At 40.9% G+C, this 26,679-nt stretch overlaps 1 protein-coding gene across 2 annotated transcripts in view; it reads left to right on the top strand.

Moving 5' to 3' along the window:
- Positions 1–1,179: 1,179 nt before the first annotated feature.
- The window catches only part of LOC103274473 (breast carcinoma-amplified sequence 3-like), an 89,582-nt gene continuing 64,082 nt past the window's right edge, over positions 1,180–26,679 (top strand). Inside the window, exons 1-5 of one of the 2 annotated variants that reach the window (XM_008071911.2) lie at positions 1,180–1,283; positions 2,501–2,588; positions 4,030–4,084; positions 10,842–10,917; positions 22,502–22,608. In XM_008071911.2, coding sequence (XP_008070102.1) covers positions 2,506–2,588; positions 4,030–4,084; positions 10,842–10,917; positions 22,502–22,608 — 321 coding nt within the window. In that variant the 5' untranslated portion in view covers positions 1,180–1,283; positions 2,501–2,505. Of the gene's footprint in view, positions 1,284–1,321; positions 1,394–2,500; positions 2,589–4,029; positions 4,085–10,841; positions 10,918–22,501; positions 22,609–26,679 lie in introns of those variants that run through there. The other variant, XM_021719521.1, reaches the window with a different exon arrangement.

Here is a 26,679-nt window from a genome sequence, read left to right as displayed (position 1 = left end):
TCAGGCAATCCACTCACCTCAGCCTCCCAAAGGCGCGGAATTACAGGCTGAGCCACCGAGCCCGGCTAACACCGTGCTTGTTAATATAAGCTATACCTTTATGGAACTGTCGCCGGTATTACATTTAATAATACACACGAAGTATACTGTCCGGCGCGGTGGTTCAAGCCTGTAATCCCAGCATTTGGGAGGCGGAAGCGAGAGGATTGCGTGAGCTTAGGGATTCGAGACCAGCTTGAGCAACATGGCGAGACCTCCTGTCTACAATTAAACATTAGCCAGGTGTGGCGGCACGTGCTTGTGGTTCCAGCTACTTGGAAGGCTGAGGCGGAAGGATCACCTGAGCTCAACAGGTCGAGGCTGCGGTGGCTGTGAGTTTGCCACTGCACCCCAGCTTGGGCGACAGAGTGAGACTCCAACTCAAAAAATAAAAATAATAATAGACATGAAGTAGTGTATATGTAGTATATGAAGAACCGTGCTAAGCGTTCAACTGATTATAAGATATATAATAAGATATACAACTGATAAAATGACAACCGAGATATCGATCCTCAAAGACACAGGAGATGGAAACTGAGGTTAGGCGTGGTCTTACAAACCTTGCCCAAATTGAGAAGATCATCGGCCGCATCCCTTACTCAGATCAACACCTCCTCGGTTGACCACAGTAGCGCCAGCCTAGGCTCCCGGAAGGTAAACACATCGCAAAGGGTGGGGCAGAAGGCGGATTTGGAATGGGTGAATGGTCAGCTAAAAGTGATTGGCAGCTGCCATGTCCACGTGCTTTGAGCTTCGAACCGGCTGTCGCGAGAATTCGATGTAAACAGACCGGTCTCCCTGTCCTCCGGCTCCCAATTCGGGTGGCGTGGACTGGAGTCTGGGGATTGTTGGTTTTCTTTTCTTTTTTTTCTTTTTTTGACAAAGCCAAGAAGGTGCTATCTGCAAAGAAAATAACACATGTTTGTAATTATTTCCCACCTGCCTGCGTTCGCAACCGAACCTGACACGTCGGCTTCACCCGAACTTACATACTGTTGTGTTTTTCCTCCAGCCCCAGCGGATTGGATAACTCCAGGAGGCGGGTCCGCCTGTTTTCTACTTGCTGGTTGGCGAAGCTGACCTCCAAGGGCGGTGCCCGGCCATAGCCATTTGGCTTCTGGGATTGGCTGGAGGGGTGGTTCCGCTGAGGCGTGGTAGGAAGTGGCAGCCGTCAATCACGCGGGGAGACTCCAAACAGTGAGCCTTGAGCTGGAGAACAGCGTTTACCGGCGGGGCGGCCGGTGAGAGGGCTGGCGGGGCTTTGGCTTTGGGTAGGCTGAGAGAGGACGAGGGACAGGCAGCGTGAGGGTTCTGGACTGGGCTGGGCTGGCAGGAAATCGACGGTGGAGAGGTGTCGGTACAGGAGGGGGAGGGGAGAAGGGCAAGGGGCCAGAGGGCCGCCGGGGGCAGCGGTGGCTCGGTGTTGGAGGTTAAGTGGGTAGCGCTGAGCGAGTGTCTTTCAGGAGAGTGGGGCCTGAAGGGCTGGCGGGGGTCGTCCCCAGGTGACAGGCCCTTGCCAGGACAGGGATTGGGAGACTGTGGTTTGAGAAAGAAAGGATGGGATGGAAATGGGAGGACTGGAGGTGAAGGGACCCCCTGAGGAAGAAGTGGTCGCGGGGCTAGTTGGGGCAAAGGGTGTTTTGGTTGTAGGAGGTGGGGAGTTTTCAAATAAGGTGCGAAAATGCTCCTTATTCAGAAGTGATGGTTTTAGGTTCTTTCAAAATTATTTACAGGCTGTGAGGCTTTCCTGAGCCCTGAAAGAGATCTTTAATATTGCTGTCAGATCTCTTTCAACCTTCACCAAGCATGCTCCATGCTCTTAAAACCATCTCAGTGATTCAGAGGCTCATTAGACATCCTAGAATCAGGAATTTTTGATGCCATGGGAAAGGTTAAGGGACTCCTAATGTCTTATAAGTTTATGTTACTTATTTGACTTACTTATTTGTTACTTACTAGATTCTGATAATTATGTTACAATAGCAGGGGGTTAAAAATATTTAATTTGTGGCCATTCAGTCTTAGTCAACGATTCCCAGCAGGTTCAGTTGGAAGGTAGAGGGGGTGTCATGTCATTGTTCCATTTGGTCTTGAAATATTGTACCATGTGTATTTTCATTATATCAACACACAAGTTCAGTAAATTCCCATCCCATGTTCTGGTTCTCTTACCTTTCTGGTTTATGTTAACAACAGACCATAGGATCTAGCAAGAGTCTTACTAGTTCTGTGGTTCTGAGACCTGGTCCTTTATGAAAGAAACAAACAGAAAACCTCACAATTTGAAAACTTTAAAAAATCTGCTTCTCCTCTTTTCCCTTTCTGATGTAACAAGAATTGCTGGGAAAGTTTCCTGCATTTTAAGCATTTTTGACAAGGGGTCTCTAGTGAGCAACCATAACCTTCCCCTTTACCCTGACACTAATGTTCAATTGTTTTCTTTTTATTCTGAAAACAGGTTTTATGAATGAAGCTATGGCTACAGATTCCCCAAGAAGACCCAGTCGATGTACTGGTGGGGTTGTGGTTCGCCCCCAGGCTGTCACGTAAGCACATTTCAGATAAGCCCAGTAGCTGAAGAAATATATTACTCGGAGTAATAACATTCAGGTTTTCCTTTTGAACAGTGAATACTTTTGTACAGACCTCTTAAATTTTGATATGAGGTGGAAAGATCATCTGAGCCATGCAGGTTGAGGCTGCAGTGGCCGTGAGCGTGCTGCTGCACTCCAGTCTGGGCGACTTCAACTCCAAAAAAAAAAAGAATTGTTTTTCTCCACTTGCATATGTATATCCATATACTTCCTATTTAAAGTATATTAACTTCCTCACTTTATTTATTTATTTTTGAGTCAGAGTCTCACTGTCACCCAGACTGGAGTGCAGTGGTACACTCATGGCCACTGTAGCTTCAACTTGCTGGGCTCAGGCGATTCTTCTGCCTCAGCCTTCCAAGTAGCTGGAACCACTGGCATGGGCCACCACACTTGGCTAACTTTTTTGGTTTATTGTAGAGAGGAGATCTTGCCAAGTTGCCCAGGCTGGTCTTAAACCTCTGGGCTCAGACAGTTCTCTCGCCTCCACCATCCAAAGTCCTGGGATTACAGGCATGAGCCGTTGCGCCTAGCCTAATTTCCTCACTCTAATGCCTTTAAATATTTTCTCATGCCTTGTCTGTGCAAAAGTTTTGTGAGAACCACTTTAAAAAAAAACAACAAATTTTGAGTTGGGGGAATCTCACTCTGTTGCCCAAACTGGAGTGCAGTGGCATGATCACTGGTCACTTCAGCCTCAACTTCCTGGGTCAGGTGATCCTTCTGCCACAGTCTCCCAAGTAGCCAGGACTACAGGCACATACCACCATGCCCGGCTAATTTTTTTGATTTATTGTAGAGACAAGGTCTCTCTATGTTGCCTAGGCTGGTTTTGAACTCCTGGCCTCAAGCAGTCCTCCCACCTTGGCCTCCCAAATGCTGGGATTGTGAGGACCTTTTACTAGCTTGTTGCAATGTCTGCACCTTCAGCAGAATGCAGACTCATTTGCTACATATTGGTAAAGGACTACGTTCACAACCAGTTTATAGAGACAGTCATTAAATACTGAGTCATCAGCCTCAGTTTTTCTTGTACCAAATAGGGCATTCTTCTGCTCTGACTCAAGAGAGAGGTTCTGCTTTAGCCAGGTCTTCTGTCTGTCATCTTGCCTTCAAATATGAGTTAGAAGTTATGTTTATCAAATCAGGAGAAGATGACTTTTAAAAAGAGGGAATGTTTTTAAAAAATGTTGAAAACTCATTTATATTTAATAACATACACAAAGATTTATGAAACCAGAAAGTAGTTTAGTAGAATTATCAGATGATGAATCAGTCTTTTTTTTTCGTGTTTTAATATTATGAGTGACATTATTGGGACTTGTAAATAGAACTTTTTTATGGTCTGTGTTAAGCTCTGATGACAAATTTTATCCATTTTATCCTTTTCCAGAGAGCAATCCTACATGGAAAGTGTTGTGACTTTTCTACAGGATGTTGTGCCACAGGTAAGTATCTATGTGATTTCAGAAATCGTAGGTTTTGCCTTTGGCCAGGAAAGCTCTGAAATATTCTATTTCCTAACTTAACGCTAATATCAGCAACTTTAGAAAGGCTTTTGAGATTTTAGCAACCTGAGCATTGGTAGGGTGGAACTACATTTGTTATTGTGTAGATGTGTTTCAGTGTTCTGTATGACAGTGGCTTCCTTATGACGTGCCTTCCTAAGTGGAATCAAGGTGAGATGTTAGTAGAGAGTTGGGACTTTGACACTCATTGAGTTCCATTTCCAAAATCTTTCTCTTGTACTACTAAAGAGTTACCTGTCTAATGTGAGAAAAGTAGCATACACTCTGCACTTTTTTTAACTAGACATTAAGTACGTGTACCTGGGCACAAATCTACATCTCTTTTATGTTGAGCAATAGTTTATAGGGTTACAAGTGTATTCTTGTTACTCTGAATTATAAGCAGTTAAGCCTTTCACTGTTCTCTTTGTATACATGTGAGACTACCAAACAGGAACAGCCTTACTGGGATAATTTAGTATACTATTGCCCAAACTTAACATAAGTCTCATTTGGCAGACTCTCAGAGTGTCTGACATAGTAGATTTGAGGTGTTATCCAGTAACGTGTGTTTATAGTAATAGCCTCAGGTGATTCTTATGAAACGGTAGCTTTGGGAAGCAATGTTCTAGTGGAACTGCTAAAGGGAAAGGTTTCCATATTTTCTCTTTATGTTTAGGTCAGTCCTCTTTGATTTTCATAGTATCTGATTGCATATAGCTCCAGAGTTGCATCTTGATGAGAGGGTCCTAGAAAACAAAGTGCCTTCAACCTGAGAAAGCTGATTAGAACAAGAAAGAAGAAAAAGTGCCATAGTAACAGAGTGGAAAGAAAATGAAATTCAGCTGGAGAACATCAAAGAAGGCTTAATGAATGAGATGCAGTTTGAATTGAGGCATAGAGCTGCATAAAATTCAGTGCTGATAAATAGGTTGGGTATGTGATGAGAACCGTTGGATCACAGAAGGTGTTGCTTTAGTTGGCAGGAAAGCTATAACTTAACATTTTGCACACCATGCTTAGAGTTTCTCAGTGATTAGGAGCACAGACTTTTTTTGTTTTTTTTAGACAGGGTCATGCTTTGTCACTCTGGCTGGAGTATAGTGGTGTGATCACAGCTCATAGCTCACTGTAACCTTGAACTACCGGGCTCAAAATCCTCCTGCCTCAGCCTCCCAAGTAGCTGTGACTATAGGCACGCACTACCATGCCTGACTAATTTTTTATTTTTTGTATAGATAGACTCTTGCTATGTTATCCAGACTGGTCTTGAAGTCCTGGCATCAAGCTATCTTCCTGCCTCAGCCTCCCAAAGCACTGGGATTATGGGCATGTGCCACCATACCCTGTCAAGCACAGACTTTGATATTAGATGTTGCTTTATATTTCAACTCTTCATCTTATAGCTCTGAACAAGTTACTGAACCTTTCTAAATATTAGTGTTCTTATGTGTAAAATGGGATTAGTCATTATATTCATTTTGTGTTTGCTTTTAGGTTTAAAGGATGTCATGTTATAAAGCACAAAAAAACCAAAGCAGATATTAAGTAGTCTCCCTTGGAGTGAGTCTGAGGAGACTAGGGAGCCAGAGAAGAGATGTAGATTTATGGGGTACAGTCAGTAGTCAAAATAATTGGGTCACCTGAAGACATGATTTCTTTTCTTTTTTTTTTTTTTGAGTCAGAGTTTCACTGTGATGCCCAGACCTTTTGGGTTCAACCTTCCAAGTAACTGGAACTACAGGTGCATGCCACCACACCTGGCTAATTTTTTGACTTATTGTAGAGATGAGGTCTCGCCAAGTTGCCCAGGCTTGTCTTGAACCCATGGGCTCAGGCAGTCCTCTCACCTCAGCCTCCCAAAGTGCTGGGATTATAGGTGTGAGTTATCACACCTGGCCTGAAAATTGTTTTTTTGTTTTTTTTTTTTGCAGTGGCTGGGAGCGGCCACTGTAGCCTCGACCTGCTAGGCTCCGGCGATCCTTCCGCCTCAGTCTTCCAAGTAGCTGGAACTACAGGTGCGCGCTACCACGCCTGGCTAATTTTTGATTTTATTGTAGGGATGAGGTTTCACCAAGTTGCCCAGGCGGGTCTCGAACCCATGGGCTCTGGCAGTCCACTCACCTCAGCCTCCCAAAGTGCTGGGATTACAGGCTGAGCCACCAAGCCCGGCTGAAAAATTATTTTTAAAAAAGAATTCAGCAAAGAAAACAAGGTAAAGCTCAGAACTTTTCAGTGTGATGAAATTTTCACATTTTTCATTGTAAACAATTTTAGCCAGATTAAATGTCAATTAACAATCAAACAAATGATGATGCCTCCTGGTCCCCATAGAAGAGTTTGTTTAACTAAACATTTTATTTTTGACAATAGCATACTACAGAAGTTATTTTCTCTGCAGTGAAAAAATAAGACAGCACTCAGAATGACACCTACAGTAGCTACAGTGACTATGTTTTATAAAATTCAGAAATAACTTTGTACTTATGAATATGTGTATGTGTGTTAGAAACCAGATGAGGTATAAAAGGAGAAGTAAGTAAATCTTGTCAGTAATGGGATGAAAGTTTTGTCTGTAAATAAGAAGGCTAGAGAAATTGCTCTTGATTGAAGAAGGGCTTATAATCTGTGCTGCAGAAAAGAAAAATTGTGTGGTAATACTTTGTCCTCCATAAAGCCATTAAGTGAAAGCTGGATGGACACTGGATGAACCTGTGTCTCACTGAGAATAAGGTATCTAAACACGGGCAAAGGAGAAGCAGAGGGGAAAATGATGTGACATGACTTCTTTGTGCAAGCCTGCAGGAAAGTACACAGAAAACAGTCCTCAGGTGCTTCAGTCTACTTCATAGAACTTTCTGAAAAATGCTTAATAAAGTAGAACACCATGTCTGCTAGGGAGAGAGTAAAGCTTGACGACTTAGTAAAGCATACAAGCCTTATTATGCAAGACTTATTTCTCATACAGATCACAAAAGGAGATTAAAGAATCCCAATACACCGAAAGGCCCCTTTCACCCTTGTTTTGTGTTGCATATCACCCAGAATTCAGGTGAGCATCTTGAAGATGTCTACTAAGCTGGAGAAAAATTTTTCTGCTTTCCCAGATTAAAGGAAAGCCTGGCATAGGAAAAGAAAAGTCTTAAATGCAATGTGGCATCCTGGATTGGATTCCAGAGCAGAGAAAGGACATTAGGGAACAGACTTGTGAAATCCAAATAATAATACCTGAGGTCTAATTAACAGTTATCCTCCAGTGTTATTTTTGTGGTTTTGACAAATGTACCATAAAAATGTAAGATTTGACTAGATTAGATAATTAGCATTAGGAGTAAGGATTATGATGAACATTCTCTGAATTGTGTTTTTTTGTTTCGTTTTTTTTGGGTCAGAGTCTCACTCTATCATTCAGGCTGGAGTGCAGTGGCACACTCACGGCCACCCCAGCATTGACCCGCTGGGCTCAGGCAATCCTTCTGCCTCAACCTTCCAAGTAGCTGGAACTACAGGTGTGCACTACCACACCCAGCTAATTTTTTGATATATGGTAGAGACAAGTTCTCACCAAGTTCCCCAGGCTGGTCTTGAATCCCTGGGCTCAGGCAGTCCTCTTGCCTTGGCCTGCTAGAATGATGTGGTTACAAGCCTTAGCCACCGTGCCTGGCCTGTTTTGTTTTTTTTGAGTCAGGGTCTTACTCTGTATCCTGGTGCAGTGGATGATCATGGCTCATGGCATCCTTGACCTTGTGGGCTCAGATGATTCTTCCCCTCATCCTCCTGAGTAGCTGGGACCACAGGCATGCACCATCATGCCTGGCTAATTTTTTTGATGTTTTGTAGAGATTAGGTCTCACTTTGTTGCCTAGGCTCATGTACTATGTTAAATAATCTAAAATTGTCCCCAAATACAAAAAAAGAGTTTTCAAGGATGAAAAGAGCAAGACTGAGGAAGAAGATAAGGATGAGGTAACTGAAGGTAAAGTTGATGAGTTAATTTGTTCCAGTACAAGTTTTCCTCTTCTCAGAAGGAATTAACTGCCCTGTACACATCTCACTTGTTTTTTAAAAAAAGGTAGTTTTAGGTCAGGTGCAGTGGCTCACGCCTATAATCCCAGCACTTTGGGAGGCTGAGTTGAGAGGATTGTCTGTGTCCAAAGATTCGAGACCAGCCCGGGCAACTCGACGAGACCTCATCTCTACAATAAATCGAAAAAATTAGTCGGGAGTGGTGACACGAGCCTGTAGTTCCAGCTACTTGGTAGACTGAGGCGGAGGGATTGCCTGAGCTCAAAAGTTTGAGACTGTGGTGGCCGTGAGTGTACACTGCACTCCATCTTGGGTGATAGAGTGAGATTCCAACTCAAAAAAAAAAAAAATAGACCAGGTGTGGTGAGACCAACTTAGGCAACTTGGCGAGATCTCTTCTCTACAATACATAAAAAAATAAGCCAGGCGTGGTGGTGCACACCTATAGTTCCAGCAACTTGGAAGGCTGAGGTGGAAGGATTGCCTGAACCCAGCAGGTTGAGGCTGCGGTGACCGAGAGCATGCCACTGCACTCTAGCCTGGGCGACAGAGTAAGACTCCAACTCAAAAAATAAAAATAAAAATAAAAAATAAATAAAAAAGGTCATTTTTTGGTATAGTATTTTTTTGATCCTAGTGTTAGGATAACCCTGTCATGGTAGTATTTTCTTTTCTCTCTCTCTCTCTTTTTTTGGGGGGGGTTGGAGTCTCATTCTGTTGCCCAGGCTGGAGTTCAGTGGCACGTTCATGGCCGCCACAACCTTGTCCTGCTGGGCTTAGGTAATCCTTCTGTCTCAGCCTTCCAAATTACTGGAATCAGGTATACGCCACCATGCCTGGCTAATTTTTTTGGTTTATTGTAGAGATGAGGTGTTACCAAGTTGCCCAGTCTGGTCTCAAACCCATGGGTTCAGGCATTCCTCTTACCTTGGCCTCCTAAAGTGCTGGGATTATAAGCATGAACCACTGCGCCTGGCAGTAGTATTTCAATAGCTGTTAACCTTGTATAGCCAGTATAGATACTGTAAATTTACATAGAAATTCATAGCAGGTCATATATAACAAATAATATATGAATGATAGTTTTTACTTGCTTTTGATACATCTTATATTTAAAAACTTCTGCAAACTGGATACTACTTTATAATTACAAAAAAAAAATGTTGCAGCACTTTTGCTGTTGTTTTTTTTGTTTGTGTTTGTGTTTTTGAGTTGGATTAAAGCTGTTGCCCAGGCTGGAGTTGCAGCAGCATGCTTATGGCCATCGCAGCCTTTACCTGCAGGCCATCCTTCCGCCTCAGCCTTCCAAGTAGCTGGGACCACAGCTATCATGCCATGCTAATTTTTAAAATTTTTTTATTGTAGAGGTGAGGTCTTGCTAAGTCGCCCAGGCTGAACTTGAACCGTGGGTTCAGGGAATCCTCTCTCCATCGCCTCTCAAAGTGCTGGGATTATAGGCATGAGCCACTGTGCCCGGCTGATTTTTTTTTTCCTTTCCTTTTGAGTCGGGGTCTTATGCTGTTGGCCAAGCTAGAGTGCAGTGGAACAGTCATGGCTTGCCACAATCTCGACGTCCTGGGCTCAGGTGATTCGCACACCCTCATGCCTGGCTAATTTTTTTATTTTTTATAGAGACAAGGTCTCACTATGTTGTCCAGGCTGGTCTTGAACCCTTGAATTCAAGCAATCCTCCAGGCTTGGCCTCCTAAAGTAGTGCTAGGATTGCAGGTGTGAGCCACTGTGTCTGGTCTATTTTGTTGATATTCTAAATGCTTTTAAGTATATACAATCTTTACAACTTTTAAGTAAAAACATACTTAATGGGAGTTGCCTCTTTTTGAATACTGACTGTTGACTCTTCGTGGCCATTCATACTTATCTTTGTGACCCTTGCAGGCTTCTAGGAATTAACTGATAGTTTGGGTCTGGAAGCCAGATAAGAGGCTGAAAAATTACAGTAATAATCTTGAAAAGTGTAGGTAGAGTGTAATTGTCTGATCACAAACACCTAGGAATTCAATAGATGAGATGGTAGTTTTATTTTCTAAGCCTTCTCTATTTGTTGACCAATCCAGGGGGTGGTTTAGTTTTTTGTATGCCTTTGATTTATAGTGATGCCTCATAATAGATTGTGATAATTATATTTTAGGTTTCTGCAGTTTTTTTATTTTTTGAGTTGGAGTCTCACTCCATCATCCAGGCTTGAGTGCAGTGGCACAGTCACGGCCACCTCAGCATCGACCTGCTGGGCTCTGGCGATCCTTCTGCTCAGCCAGAACTACAGGTGTGCGTTACCGTGCCTGGCTAATTTTTTATTTATTGTAGAGATGAAGTCTCACCAAATTGCCTGGGCTGGTCTCGAACCCGTGGGCTCAGGCAGTCCACATACCTAGGCTTTCCAGAGTGCTGGGATTACAGGCTGAGCCACCAAGCCCGGCCTACAGTTTTTAAAATAGGTTAAAAACGTTTTTGACAAAGGTAATCAGACTTGACTCCTGGATAATATTCTTTGGGAGTAATAATATTCCAAAATGTGCTAGCTACCAAGATGTAGTGTTGGTGAAGATGGAGAGATACAGTGTTGACTTAAATTGAAGTCACTCTTTGTTTTGTGTCGGTGGTATTAGAACTGTAAAGTATCTTTATTTAAATGTTTCTGTTTACTGTGCAGGCTTACAGTGGAACACCTCTAACAGAAGAAAAGGAGAAAATAGTCTGGGTCAGATTTGAAAATGCAGATTTAAATGGTATGGTTTTAACTTTTTTGGGACATGTTAATTGTTTGGGGTTGACCTGATTCCAAAAAGAGAACCTTTACTTTAGTCATATTACTTTCATTATGGTAACTTTTTAGTTTTCAAAATATAAGGTAACAACCACACTACCGAAACTTTTTCTTTTGACTAATATTATGTTATAAAACAAGTCTTAAAGTAACTGCAGCACAGTATGTAGCCTTAAATTTTAATTAAGTTAAAGTGCGTGAACATTTTCTTCGAAAGTAAGTTATTAATCCAAGTTTGGTCAATGGTACATGATTTATAATTGCAAAATAATAATTAGTGTTGAACTTTCTAAGCATGAAAATTATTTTTTTTCTGAACAGAATTTATACTAGTTCAAGGTCTGTTTTTCTCAGATATATGCCTTTGCTCTTTCATGCTGTCTCTTACAAGGGGGCTCCTCTTGTGTGTTCCCAGTCTGCATGTCTGTTGTCTTCTGGCTGAGTTTGGGAGGCACTGGTGAGAAATTGAATGAGAGAATGGGAGAAGGGGAAGAGTATTATTCCATCTCCCTCTTTCAGTTGCAGCTGCATTTCCTCCAAAGGTTCTAGCTTCCACTGGGCAACCCCGTTGGCATTCCAGTTTCTGTCACGTGACGCACCCCCTGCACCCTTCAGTTTGTCTCCCTCTCCTAGGGGTGGGAAAGACTTCCTGCTGTTACTAATGGGTAGGTTGCCTCACAGTTCCTCATTTGGCTTTTCCTCACCTGTGTAGCCAGTTTGCATTAAATTCCCTATTTTAAATACACTATGTTTTCATTTCCTAGTTGGACATTAATAGACTCTGGAGTCTTTGTCTCCTCTAAGACTTTTTAAAAATTTGGGGTTCAAGTAAAGGAAAGACTTTTTGTTTGTCTCTGATTTTTTTTTATCATGGTAAAATAGACATAGCATAAAATTTACCATCTTGCCATTTTTAAGTATACAGTTCTGTGGTAATAAATACATTTATAATGTTTTGCAACCATCACCACCATCCATTTCCATAGCTCTTTTCATCTTGAAAAATAAACTCTATACCCATTAGGCAGTGATTCTTCACTGCCCCCCACCAACTCCTGGCAACCACTATGCTATTTTCTGTCTCTATGAATTTGACACTCCAAGTACCTCATATAAGTGGAATCATATAGTATTTGCTTCTTTGTGACCTGCATATTTCACTTAGCATAGTGTACTCAAGGTTCATCTATTTTGTAGCATATGCCACATTTCTTCCCTTTTAAAGGCTGAATAATATTCCATTCTGTGTACATACCACATGTTGTTTATTCATTTATTAATGGATGCATAGGTTGCTTCCAAGTTTGAAGTATTGTGAATAATACTCCTATAATACTCATATATATATATTTATTTATTTATTGAGGCAACATCACACTCTGTCACCCAGGCTCACGGCCACTACAACCTTGACCTGCTGGGCTCAGGCGATCCTTCCACCTCAGCCTTCCAAGTAGTTGGAACTACAGGCGTGTGCTACCACACCTGGCTAATTTTTTGATTTATTGTAGAGATGAGGTCTTGTGAAGTTGCCTGGGTTGGTCTGAAAACCCCGGGTTCAGGCAATCCTCTCACCTCGACCTCCCAAAGTGCTGGGATTATAGCCTTGAGCCACTGTGCCCAACTTGAAAACTTATTATATTTTAATTTTTTTTCTTTTTGTGACTGTCTACTAGTATATTTGGTTACTTCTTCCTTTTTTTCCTTCTTTAGTAATGACTATTTGTTTCTCACCTTTTGTTCTCTATTACCTTTTACTCTTTATTTCAGACTTTTCTTTCCCTCCTGGAAATATATTTTTGCTTTTTGTATATTAGAATATGTTAGAAGACTTTTTGTTTAATAACAAAGAAATAGCCAGGTGTGGTAGCACGTGCCTGTAGTTCCAGCTACTTGGAAGGTTGAGGTGGAAGGATCACTTGTGCCCAGCAGGTCGATGCTGGGGTGGCAGTGAGTGTGCCACTGCCCTCTAGCCTGGGTAACGGAGGGAGGCGCCAACTAAAAAAAAACAAACCAAAAACCAAAGAAAATGTGGTCATAGTCTTAAAAAGATTAGTTTCAAAAGTTTATTGTACCACATATATAAAATGTTGAATATTTTTTTTGAGACCAGGTACAGTGGCTCATGCCTGTAATCCCAACATTTTGGGAAGCTGAGGTGGGAGAATCACTTGAGTTCAGAAGTTTAAGGCCAGCCTAGGCAACATTGTCTGTATAAAAAAAAAAAAGTCAGATGTGGTGATTTGCGACTATAGTCCCAGCTACTTGGGAGGCTAAGATGGAAGGATTCATTGACTGCAGGAGTTCTAAGCTGCAGTGAACCATGACTGTGCTACTGCACTCCAGTGTGGGCAACAGAGTGAGACCCCAACTCAAAAAAATATTGATTTTTGAGAAGTATGGGCTTAGTTCTATAATAAAAAATAAAACAATTTTAAAATCACTAATTAACCTTAAAAAGTGTTATCAAAATAATTCTTACCTAGCCACAGTTTTCTTTTTGTTTATATTTTAACAACAAGTAAGAATTTCTGGGATAATGTTCCATAAAGACTTTACTTTTTTGAAGTAGAAATGCATTTGGAAATATAGTCGCATCCTACTTGAAAATTATTTTGTACTCTGTGTCCTATTGAGCTTAAATACTTCAGCACAGTTACATATCCTTTGGTTTTTCCTTTCTATATTGGTATTGTATGAAATCTTGGCCTTGGATTTTTATGAATATACTTTTTATTTTCTGTATCTCTAAGGGTGTGTGTGTCTGTGTATATATTTATTTATGCCTGTGTGTGTGTGTGTGTGTGTATTTGATTGCACTTTTTTCTTCTTTTAATTTGGAGTCTCGCTTTGTTACTCAGGCTGGAATGCAGTGGCACGCTCATGACCACTGCAGCCTTGACCTGCTGGGCTCAGGTGATCCTTCTGCCTCAGACTTCCAAGTAGCTAGAACTACAGGCGTGTGCCACCATGCCCGGCTAATTTTTTTTTTGTTTGTTTAGGCTGGTCTTGAACCCCTGGGCTTGGGCAATCCTCTCCCCTCCAGCTCCCAAGGTGCTGGGATTACAGGTGTGAACCACCACACCTGAGCGCATTGCATGTTTTAAGGCAGTAGTAAATCTTACTGTAAAAAGACAAAAATTACAACAATTTAGCTTAAAGATCTTGTATTTATTTACAGTTCTAGAACTGGTTATGAATATGCCATATGATCAAAGAGGAAAAGTTTTCATTAGGAGATTTTAGTGGCTCAGTTTGCACCACCGTCCTATTATTGGAAGAGTTGCTGTGGCTAAGGATGTAGTTACTACAACTAGTCATGTGCCTATCTGTGTGTTTGATGGAGGATTGGGTTAGTTACCAGAAAAGGAGGGGTACAGAGTAGGAAATGTGTGAGGTACACAAAGGTAATAGCTGCTACAAGCCTCTTGCTCTAGAAGGTTGGGTCCCCATTTCAGTTGCCTCCTAGACATCTTTTCTTAGATGTACCACAGATGCCTCAAACACTGATTTATTTTTCCATCCAATTATCTCTCCTTAACAGCTATACTCCAATCATGCTCACCTTTCAGGTGCTAGAAGGCACAGAACCTTTCATGCCAGGATCTTTGCACAGGGTACCCTCTGGGTAACATGTTCTTTCTACCTTTATCTGCACATTTACTTAATAGCATGTACTAAAAATGACTCCTCAGTTTCTAACCTGGATATTGGCAGAAGGTTGCTGCTGTTAGTATGAACGTGGAATGCAGAAGAAGCAGGTTTGGGAGAAACAATTCAATTTTACTTTATACCTTAACTTTTTTTCTTGAGTCAGAGTCGCACTCTGTTACCCAGGCTGGAGTGCAATGGCATGCTCATGGCCACCAGAGCCTCGACTTGCTGGTTCAGGTGATCCTTTCTCCTGAGGCTTCCAAGTAGCTGGAACCACAGATGCATGCCACCACGCCCGGCTACATTTTTTTCTTTTGAGTCGGAGTCTCACTCTGTTTCCCAGGCTGGAGTGCAGTGACATTCTCACGGCCACCACAGCCTCTACCTTCTGGGCTTAGGTGATCCTTCCACCTCAGCCCTCCAAATAGCTGGAACTACAGGCACACACCGCCACGCCTGGCTAATTTTTTTGATTTATTGTAGAGACGAGATCTCACCAAGTTGCTCAGGCTGGTCTTGAGTCTGTGGGCTTAGGCAATCCTCTCACCTTGGCCTCCCAAAGTGCTGGGATTATAGGCGTGAGTCACTGTGCCTGGCCCATACCTCAACTTTTAAGGTCTGAGCAGAAACCCTAGTATCCCCATCCTCCTACCACAGTTTCAAACAGTGTTCTAAGGAGGGAGAGTGTACTGAGTTCGGTAATGAGGGAAGATTCAGATAAGACTGGAAACATTTTTGAAGGATGGATGAATCAAACGAAGAGAAGGCATTGTAGTTGGCCAAAACCACACAAGGATGGAGATTTCTATGCAGGAAAGACTGTAAAGTTCATATTTAAGAGTAGAATAAGAAAAAGAAACCAGTGAAAATAAAGACGATAAAGAACAGTTATGAATAGAATAAACAGTAATGGCATGATATTAAGTTAAAGACAAACCAAGGAACAAGGATTGCTTAAACTATAATAATTTTGAAGAATAATATAAAATTTTTTACAAAATTAGGTTTTTCATTCAGAATAATGAAGTCTGCTATACCACTACCGTCCAGAGCAAGTGACTAAGCAGAATCTAAAATAAAGAGAAAGTAGATATTGTTCATATAATGACCTCAGGTTTTACATGTGGCGTTTGAGCCCTTCTAAAAATAATAACCTGGGATCAAGGTGAGCTTGTAGTAGAAAGATGGCTGGATTGAGTGTCAGGAGTCCAAGATTTCTCATTTACCTATGAGTACATTATACCTAACTTGTTGTTTGTCAGTGAGGAAATGAAGTTGACCTTTTCTCTGCATATGTAACAGGATTGATGTGTCAGATTTGATGATGTACACAAAAGCACATAGAAAATTATACAACACCATTTAAATGTCAGGTATAAAGATAGTTATGCCCTTGGTAAATAAGCTTATAATTCTGAATTTTGTGGATGTAGAGTCATGTGCTATTAAATTTGTACTAGTGAATTCCTGTCAAAAGAAAATAGGGGTTAGGTTGAGTGTGGTGACTCATACCTGTAACCCCAACACTTTGGGAGGCCAAGGTGGGAGGATTGCTTGAACCTGGGAGTTTGAGACCAGTCTAGGCAACATACCATGACCTCATCTCTACAAAAATAAAAATAAAAATAAAAAAATTAGCTGGGCTTGGTGGTGTATGCCTGTAGTCCCAGCTACTTGGGAGGTAGAGATTGCAGTGAACCCTGATCATGCTACTGCACTCCAGCCTGGTCAACAGAGTGAGACCTCGATTCAAAAACAAAACAAAACAAAAAAGTCCCAAAAAACAAAAAAAAATTACTGCTGGCATAGCTTCTGAGTGGTCTAATGAGCTGTGCTTAAAACAAAAAAATCTATTGCTTTTAACAACTTGGAGATTATTGGTGATCATAGTAAAAAAAAATCACCTGGGAGGAGTGTTAGAATCATTCTGAAATAGGTTCAGGGTGAATGTGAGGTGAAAAATAGAGGCCGGGCTTGGTGGCTCTGCCTGTAATCCCGCGCCTTTGGGAGGTTGAGGTGAGTGGATTGCCTGAGCTCGCGGGTTCGAGACCCACCTGGGCAACTTGGCGAGACCTCACCTCTACAATAAATCAAAAATCAGCCAGGCGTGGTAGTGTGTGCCTGTAGTTCCGGCTACTCAGAAGGCTGAGGTGGAAGGATCGCTGGAGCCCAGCAGGTCGAGGCTGCGGTGGCCGGGAGCGGCCACTGCACTCCAGTCTGGGTGACAGAGTGAGTCTCCAACTCAAAAAAAAAAAAAAAAAAAGTAAAGAAAAATAGAGATGACAGGTTAACAGCTCAATCAAGAAATTTTGCTTATAGAGGGAGAAGAGCCAGGCATGGTGGCTGACACCTGTAATCCCAGCATTTTGGGAGGCAGAGGTGAGAGGATCGCCTGAGCCCACAGGTTCAAGACCAGCCTGGGCAAGACCTTATCTCTACAATAAATTAAAAAAATTAGTTGAGTGTGGTGGCACACGACTGTAGTTCCAGCTACTTGGAAGGCTGAAGCAGAAGGATTGCCTGAACCCAGCAGGTTGAGTCTGTGTTGGCCATGAGCATGCCACTGCACTCAAGCCTGGGTGACAGAGTAAAGACTCTGAGTCAAAAAAACGAGAGGCGAATGATGAAGTCAAGTAAAGGGAGAGGGATATTGGTGGCTTTATTTTTTTTAAAAGCATTTATTATACAAAAATATGGACAACAACAAAAGAATCAATGAATGAATTTTTATAAATCCAATGCCTATGTAACCAATGTGTAAAAAATAGAATATAGCTTACCCTTGAACAACATGGATTTGGACTGCAGGTCCATTTACAGCTAGTTTTTTTTGAAATAAATATACTGGATAAGTTTTTGGAGATTTGTGTGAAAGTAAAACCTTGCAGATGAACCACATAACCTATTTAAAAAATTAAGAAAAGTATGAATGCATAAAATATATGTAGATATTAGTCTATTTTATCACTTACTATCAAATATACACAAATCTATGATGAAAAATTTGTCAAAGCATATGCACACAAACTGATCTTACATAGCACCATTTGCAGTTGAGAAAGAAAAACAAATGCATAGATGCAGTACTAAATTATAACTGCATAAAATTAATTGTTGTACATACTATACTATTGTAATGATTTTGTTGCCACCTCCTTTTGCTGTTGAGGGGGTCAAGTGTTGTGAGTACCACTTAAAATATCATGTGATGCTAATCATCTATGAGTGAGCAGTTTCTCTTTCCAGTAAAATGTGAATTGCAGTAAAAAGTCATCTCTTGAGGTTCTCACATTTTTTTTTTATCATATTTAGTGTAATACTGTAAACCTTGAATAACCCCAAAGAATCCACATGAAGTGCCACTAATGATGTTGGAAGTGGCCCCAAGAAGCAGAGAAAAGTCATGACATTACAAGAAAAAGTTCAGTTGCTTGATATGTACTGTAGTTTGAGGCCTGCAGCTTTGATTGTCTGCCATTTCAAGATAAATGAATCCAGCATTGTAAAAAAGAGAAAGGAAAGTTTATGAAGCTGTTACTGCAGCTACACCAGCAGGCACGAAAGTCTTGCATATTTTGTGAGACACCTTTTTATTTTGTATTGGAAATGCAGTTTTTTGGCTGGGCATGGGGGCTCAGACTGTAAGCCCAGCACTTTGGGAGACTGAGTTGAGAGGATTGCCTGAGCCCGGGGGTTTGAGATCAACCTGAACAACTTGGTGAGACCTCGTTTCTACAATAAATCACAAAAAACTAGCTGGGCATGGTGGCATGCGTCTATAGTTCCAGCTACTTGGAAGGCTGAGGCGGAAGGATCATCTAACCCCAGTAGGTCGAGGCCGTGGTGGTCATGAGCGTGCCACTGCCCTCTAGCCTGGGTGACAGAGTGAGACTCCAACTAAAAAAAAAAAAGCAGTTTTTATGTGGGGACAGGATACTATAAGAAAGATATGCCTATGGACTCATATGATTTAAGAAAAGGCAAAGTCATTATATGGCTACTTAAAAAGAATGGTGAAAGATCTAAAACTGGAGACTTTAATGCCAGAAAAAGGATGGTGTGATAATTTTTTTTTTTTTTGAGTTGATGTATCACTCTCTCGCCTAGGCTAGAGTGCAGTGCATGATCAGGGCTCTAGTGATCCTTCCACCTCAGCCTTCCAAGTAGCTGGGACTACAGGCACACACTACCACGCTCAGCTAGTTTTAAAATTTTTTTGTAGAGACAAATTCTTACTATGTTGCCCAGGTTGGTCTCGAACTCCTAGTCTCAAGTTGACCTCCTGCCTTGGCTTCCCAAAGTGCTGAGATTACAGGCGTGAGCTACTGCACTCAGCCAGTTTGATAACTTTAAAAAGGGAAACTATGGGGGGGAGGGGGATGGGATTAACAGTAGCAAATATCTGTCGGGGGATGGGAAAACACTTCTTATCTACAGGGTGCCTGAATGAAACGTCATTGTACACCTAACCCTTAACTGTACCCCACAAAACCATAATAAAAAATACTGATTAATGAAAAAAAAAAAAAAAAAGAGGTTTGGTTTGGAAAATATCTAGATTACAGGAGAAACAGCATCCTCTGACCGAGCAACAACAGAGGAGTTCCCAGATGCTATTAAGAAAATGGAGGAAAAAAATAAAAAAAATAAAAAAAAAAGAAAATGAGGAGAAAGGATATCTGCCTAAACAGGTATTTGATGCAGAGATGAAAGTGCCCTATTCTGCAAAAGAAACACCACAAAGGGCATTTATTAATAAGGAAGAGAAGTGAGCCCCAGGATTTAAGGCAGGAAGGGACAGGCTAGCTCTATTGTTTTGTGTAAATGCAGTCGAGATTAGGACTGCCCTTATATATAGATCAGGACTACCCTTATCTATAAGGCTACTAACCCTCAAGGCTTGAAGGAGAAAGATAAATATCAGTTGCTAGTCTTTTGGTTGTGCAAGAAGGCCTAGTGATGGGAACCCTTTTTCTGGATTGATTCTATTTAAAGTTCTTTTGATATTGTATAATACCCCTAGGCACCTAGAATCCCATAAGTTCAACACTAAAGGCATAGGAGTGGTCTACTTGTCTCCAAACACAATGTCTCTAATTCAGCCACTAGATCAGAGGGAAACAATGACCTTTAAGGCTCATTACACACAGTACTCTATGGAAAGGATTGTCAACACTATGGAAGAAAACTCTGATAGAACATCAAGACAGTCTGGAAGGATTGTACCATGGAAGATGCTATTGATGTTTTAGCCATAAAAGCCATTAAACTCAAAACAACACATTCCTGCTGGAGAAAACTGTCCAGATGTTTTGTATCACTTTACAGGATTTATGACAGAGCCAATCAAGAAAGTCATGAAAGAATTGTGAATATGGCAAAAAAGAGGGGAGAGGTGAGGGATTTCAAGGCATGAATCTTGGAAAAACTCAATAACTCATAGACACCACCAGAGAAGTTAAGAAAAGACAACCTGTAGATAAATGTTTCTGAACCAGTACCAGACAGTGGGGAAGAAGATTTAGAAGAAGCAGTGCTAGAAAACAAACTGACATTAGACAATCTGACAGAGGGTTCTGATTATTCACAACTGCTTTTGACTTATTTTACGAGGACCTTTCTGATTACTGCACTGAAACTAAAGCAGATGGTGGAAGAATTGGTATCATATAGACATGCTTTTAGAGAAGTGAGAAAGCAAAAATGTTACACTGAAATTACGAAGTATTTCTATAAAGTTACACTGAGTATGTATGCCTACATTTCTGTCTTCCCTTCTACCTCTTCCACTTTGTCTGTTTCTGCTACACCTGAGACAGCAAGACCAACCCCTCCTCTTCTTCTTCCTCCTCCTCGGCCTACTCAACATAAAGATGATGAGGATGAAGGCTTTTATGATGATTCATTTCCATGTCATGAATAGTAAATATAATTTGTCTTGTGATTTTCCTAATAACATTTTCTTTTCTTTAGCTTACTTTATTATAGGAAACAAATTACAGTATATAATTCATATAGCATACAAATATGTGTTAACTGACCATTTATGTTATTGGTAAGGCTTCTGGTCAACAGGCTACTAGTAGTTACGTTTTTGGGGAGTCAAAAGTTTTATATGGATTTTCAACTGCACAGGGCATTGGCACCCCTAGCCCCTGCATTGTTCAAGGGTCAACTGAACTCCCTTTCCAATCTTTATGTCCTTTTACTTATTTTTCTTTCCAAATTACACTATCTAGAACTTCTAGATAGTGAATATAATTGAGTATAATTTTTTTTTTTGAGTTGGAATCTCATTCTGTCACCCAGGTTTGAGTGCAGTGGCACGTTCCCAGCCTCCGCAGCCTGGACCTGCTGGGCTCAGGTGATCCTTCCGTCTCAGCCTTCCAAGTAGTTGGATCTATAGGTGCACGCTAGCATGCCCAGCTAATTTTTTTTTTTTTTGATTAATTGTAGAGATGAAGTCTCACCATGTTGCCCAGGCTGGTCTTGAACCTGCAGGCTCAGGCAATCCTCTCACCACGGCCTCCCAAAGTGCTGGGATTATAGACTTGAGCCACCGTGCCCGGCCTGGAATATAAATTTTAAGTTTGGACATCTTTGCCTTTTTCCCCTTCATAAGGGGAAAACTTTCAATCCTGTTATATTAGATATGATGTTAGCTATATGGTCCTTTATTCCTGATTTGCTGAGAATTTTTGTTATGAAATATCTGTTGAATTTTAGCAGATGCTTTTTTTTTTGCATCTACTGAGATGATCATTTAATTTTCTTCTTTATTCTTTTAATGTGGTGAATTGTGATTGATTTTTTTCAGTGTTAAACTATTTTACATTTCTGGGATAAAGCCTATGTTTTAGTGATTGGTTAATCCTTCTGTATATTGTAGAATTCAGTTTACTAATTTTTTTTTTTTTTTTTTTAAGTCAGAGTCTTACTCTGTCACCCAGGCTGTAGTGTAGTGGCACGCTCACAGCCACCACAACCTCCACAGCCACCACAACCTCCACCTGCTGGACTCAGGTGATCCTTCCACCTCAGCCTTCCAAGTAGCTGGAACTATAGGTGTGTGCCACCACGTCCAACTTATTTTTTGATTTATTGTAGAGACAAGGTCTTTGTTGCCCAGGCTAGTGTTGAATTCGTGGGCTCAGGCAAATCCTATTGCCTCTGCCCAAAGTTCTGGGATTACAGGCGTGAGCCACTGCGCCTGGCTACTAATCTTTTTAAAGGACTTTTATGTTTACATTCAAAAACAGTAGTGATTTATAGTTTTCTTGTAATATCTTAGTCTGGTATTGGTGGCTTCAGAATGAATTGATTTGTGGTTCCTTCTATTATTTAGAAAAGATTGTGTAAAATTGATATTTAAAAAAAATGCTTGATGGACTGGGCATGGTGGCTCAAGCCTGTAATTCCAGCACTTAGGGAGGACAAGGCGAGGGGATTTCCTGAGCCCACGGGTTTGAGAACAGCATCAGTAAATCAAAAAATTAGCTGGGCATGATAGCGTGCGCCCCTAATTCTGACTACTTGGAAGGCTGAGGCGGAGGGATCACCTGAGCCCAGCAGGTTGACACTGGTGTGTAGACTTGAGCATACCACTGTACTCCATTCAGCCTGGGCAATGGAGTGAGACTCCAACTCAAAAAAAAAAAAAAGAGTTTCATATTTAAGTAGTGTGACTATGTTGAAGTGGATTACGGAGTGACAGGTATGCATGGAAATAGATAGCCAGGATAGACAACTTTGAGAATTCTGACTGAAGAGAAGACAGGGTAGTCAGTCACTAGAGAGGCATAAAGATTGAATCAAGCATTAAAGTGTGGCTGTTTTCTTGATTGTTATTGTGTATTTTAAATGTGCTTCTTTGTGACTTAATTTGAATGCAGACACATCAAGAAATCTGGAATTTCATGAAATACATAGCACTGGGAATGAACCACCTTTGCTGATTATGATTGGCTACAGTGATGGCATGCAGGTCTGGAGCATCCCTGTAAGTATGAAGGTGGTTGAATTCATAAAGCATAATACTTCCCAGCATGTTAGCTTATGTGAAATTTGGAGGTACTTTTATAGTTTTTAAGATCTCATCTATTTATTTCACAAGCAGTGACTAAGAACTGCTGTATTGGCCATATCATACAGGGCACTGAGAATGAGGGGCAAGTGAAATTAGTGAAGTGGGTTGATTATTGTGCATATCATGTTATGTGCAAGATCTCATTTTCCTTCATGGTAATCCTATTAAATAGGTATATTTAGTATTTTTCCTATTCTACTGAAAAATAAGCTGAGGCTTTTGTAAGGTCTTTTTTTAAAATTAGCATTAAAAAAAATTTTTTTTTGAGTTGGAGTCTCACTCGTCATCCAGGCTGGAGTGCAGTGGCATGTTCATAGCCACCGCAGTCTCGACTTGCTGGGCTCAGGCAATCCTTCTGCCTCAACCTTCCAAGTAACTGGAACTACAGGTACGTGCCACCACACCTGGCTAATTTTTGATTTATTGTAGAGATGAGGTCTCGCCATGTTATCCAGGTTAGTCTTGAACCTGTGGGCTCTGGCAATCCTCTTGTCTCTGCCTCCCAAAGTGCTGGAATTACAGTTGTGAGCCACTGAGCCTGGCCAATTTTATGGTTCTTTTGCAGTGGGAAGCTCTAGGCAAATAGAATTTGAATTTGTACCTTTAATAAGTGCATTCACCAAACTTGTTTTATGTCCTGTGAGTGTGTGTGTTTGTATGTGTTTCAGCTAGAATTGGCTTCTTTTTATCACATTTTTCTTTTGTGTAATATTGTTGCTTCCTAAAAGATATATAAGCGCAGGTCGGGTGTTGTGGCTCATACCTCTAATCCCAGCACTTTGGGAGATTGAAGTGAGGGGATTGCCTCAGTTCACAGGTTCAAGACCAGCCTGGGAAACTTGGTAAGACTTCATCTCTGCAATACTACAATAGGTCAAAAAATTAGCCAGATGTGGTGGCATGTGCCTGTAGTTCCAGCTACTTGTAAGGCTGAGGTGGAAGGATCGCCTGAGTCCAGTAGGTCAAGGCTGTGGTGACTGTGAGCGTGCCACTGCACTCCAGCCTTGGTGACAGAGTGAGACTCCAACTCAAAAAAATAAAAGAAAAAAGATGTATAAGCAAGCATGTATTACCTCAGTTTTAATGACTGTTAAGATGTTTTCAAATACAGAATTTGGCCTCAATGGCTTAAGCATTGCTAAGGAATGTACACGTTAACCTCATAGTTATTTAGCATTTTAGGTTAAAAAATTATTTATTATTTGATAAGTCACTTGTGATGAACCTTGGTCTTTCGAATTGTATAATTATCATATTATTAGGCATTTTGGATTGGCACTTTTGTTTATCTTGTTTTTAAAAATTTGGCTTTACTTTACAGAGGTAGAAGAACCATCCTTATGTCATGAAATTTGAAGGATTCTTTCTCTTTTGCTCTTTGGGATGTGTAGTTGACATTTTCCAAGGCCCTGCATTGTTCTTTGTAAATTCAGTAGCATGCAAAAGGCATGGACAAAGGGATTAAAATCTGACTTTTTTTTCTTACCAAGGGACACACTTCTGGGTTGTGATTGAAGGAAAGGATTTTGGAATGTAACTTTTCTTTTTGATGGAGACTGCATTTAGCTCCATTAGGCTGTTTGTTGACAGAATTGAAGGCAAAAAGGAAGCTGTAACTTTAACAAGAAGGTTGTGCCTGTGTCATTAGGGGTGTTGGCTGGATTGAGCACATTCCTTTGGTGGTACTCAGGTTGCTTTAACTGCCCACTTGTTTGGGTTATAATTAGAGGTATTACTTTTAATAGTTTTAAAGTTAACTTGTGTTTATCTCTGAATAATTTAAAGGTCTTTATTCCTCCTTATGCCCAGCTTATGTTTTGAGAAACTTAAATAATCTTTTTTTGATGGAATTTTCTTGGACTAATTGTATACTGTTAAAGAATCCCTGTGAGTACTGTTCCAAGAATTAAGAGGCAGTCTGGGAAAATAAGCTTCTTATGTTCCTTTGATTGAGTGCTCAACATAGTCAAAGAAGTTACATACACATTATTCCTTCTAAGGGAGAAGATACCCTGTTTTACAGGTGGTAAGGTGCTTATAAGAGGCTGAACTGGTATTCAAACCTGGTTGTGTCTGAATTCAAATTCAAAGCCTATGACTTAAAAACTGTACTTCATCATTTCCTGAATGTGATAACTGAAAATATGCCATGCAGATAGTTTTGTAGTTTAGTTTTAGTTTTTGTAGGTGTGAAGGGAGTTATCCCTTTTCCTCTGAAATAAACTGACGGAGTAACAGGAGAAAAAGCATACAAATGTACTGGAGCCACACAAAAGATGAGAAGGGCCAGACGGCTGAAGCTTATGTAGCACCCTCTTCATAGGAGAGCAAGAGATAGGAGAAACGTAGTCAATTTTGAGGGTAGCAAGTTATTTTTAGGAGAGTTAGAATGGGCCCAAAGAGCAGACAGTGGCTTTGGAAATGGGACCTGAGAAGTGACAATAGCCTGAGACAAAATCTGTCTAGGTGTAGTATCATTCCTTAGTCTACTTTCCTGCAATATGAGTTTGATCTTCCCCGGTTAAAGAGATTTCAGGAAGGGGATAGAAGGCAATTGTGTTCCTTTTGGAGGTGCTTCAGAAAAGGGAACTTCAGAGAGTTATACCCAGTGCTTGGTGGGGAGAAGCAAGAGAATGTCAGAAAGTCCTTGGTTCTAAGGTTGATTTGAAGGCCTTTTAATTTTTTTTTTAGCTTAGAATGCTCAGCATGTCAAAATGCTGTACTTTGGAATATTGTTTTCTGAACCCCAACATTTTCATTTGCAAAAGATCAGGATGTACTTCAAATACCCCTAATTATCTTTTACAGACTACTGTGAGTGTTAGCCATTATTCTCTGTGAACCCTTCTGAAACTTACCAGTCATTGATTCACTAAGCATGTGCTATGTGCTAGACAATGAGGCGCTTATGTTGGCTAACCTAGAAAAAATGACCTTCATGGATCTTTGTCAACTGTAATTCATACAGTTGGCTATCCATATCCATGGGTTCCACATCTGCAAGTTCAACCACAGATCAAAAATATTCAGAAAAATAAAGGGCAGTTGTGTATGTACTGAACATGAGCAGACTTTTTTTCTTGTCATTATTCCCTAAACAACTTGGTATAGTAACTATTTACATAGCATTTACATTGTAGTAAGTATTATAAGTATCTAGAAGCCAGGCATGGTGGCTAATGCCTGTAATTCCAGCACTTTGGGAGGCAGAGGCAAGAGGATTGCCTGAGCTTAGGGGTTCGAGACCAGCCTAGGCAATTTGGCAAGACCTCGTCTCTACAATAAATCTAAAAATTAGCCAGGTGTGGTGGTGCATGCCTGTGGTTCCAGCTCCTTGGAAGCCTGGGAGGAAGGATCACTTGAGCCCAGCAGGTTGAGACTGTGGTGGCTGTGAGTGTGCCACTGCACTATAGTCTGGGCGACAGAGTGAGACTCCAACTCAAAAAAATAAAATAAAATAAGTAATCTAAAGATGATTTAAAGTAAATGGGGGGTGTGCAGGAGAATGTGCATAGGTTGTATGCAAATACTATGCCATTTAATATAAAGTCTTGAGCATTGTGGATTTTGGTATCCATGGAGGGTTGTGGAACCAATCCACGGCTGTATTTGCTTTTGAGTAAGTGTGGGTGGGCAGAAATTTAACCCCTGTCCAAACCTTATCTTAGTTTTTGCTTCTAGTCTGTGTACAGGGCTCCCTTTTTTTGATTTTATGCAATTATCCCACCTGTGTGTCTCGGATTAGTAAAGTAAGCTTATCCTGATTAAACATTATAAAAAATTGTCTATTTTTGAAGTGCACATGTATGAATGGAGCTTAGATAATGTCTAGGAATATAGTGAATTCGAGTCAGCTCAAAGCAGGACTGTGCAAAAGTAGTTTCTCTGTTGCTCAATTGCTATCATTTTGTATATGAGATGGCTGCAGGAAAATACCAGCTTTCCTAGCTTTCCCAAGCTGTCAGGCCCCTTCTTTCAACACAT

The sequence above is a fragment of the Carlito syrichta genome, unplaced genomic scaffold (genome assembly GCF_000164805.1).
Source record: "Carlito syrichta isolate Samal-C Ts95f unplaced genomic scaffold, Tarsius_syrichta-2.0.1 Scaffold314790, whole genome shotgun sequence".
In the NCBI taxonomy this organism is placed as follows: Eukaryota; Metazoa; Chordata; class Mammalia; order Primates; family Tarsiidae; genus Carlito; species Carlito syrichta.
Note: the sequence above shows the minus strand (reverse complement) of the source record. Positions and strands in the feature narration are given on the sequence as shown.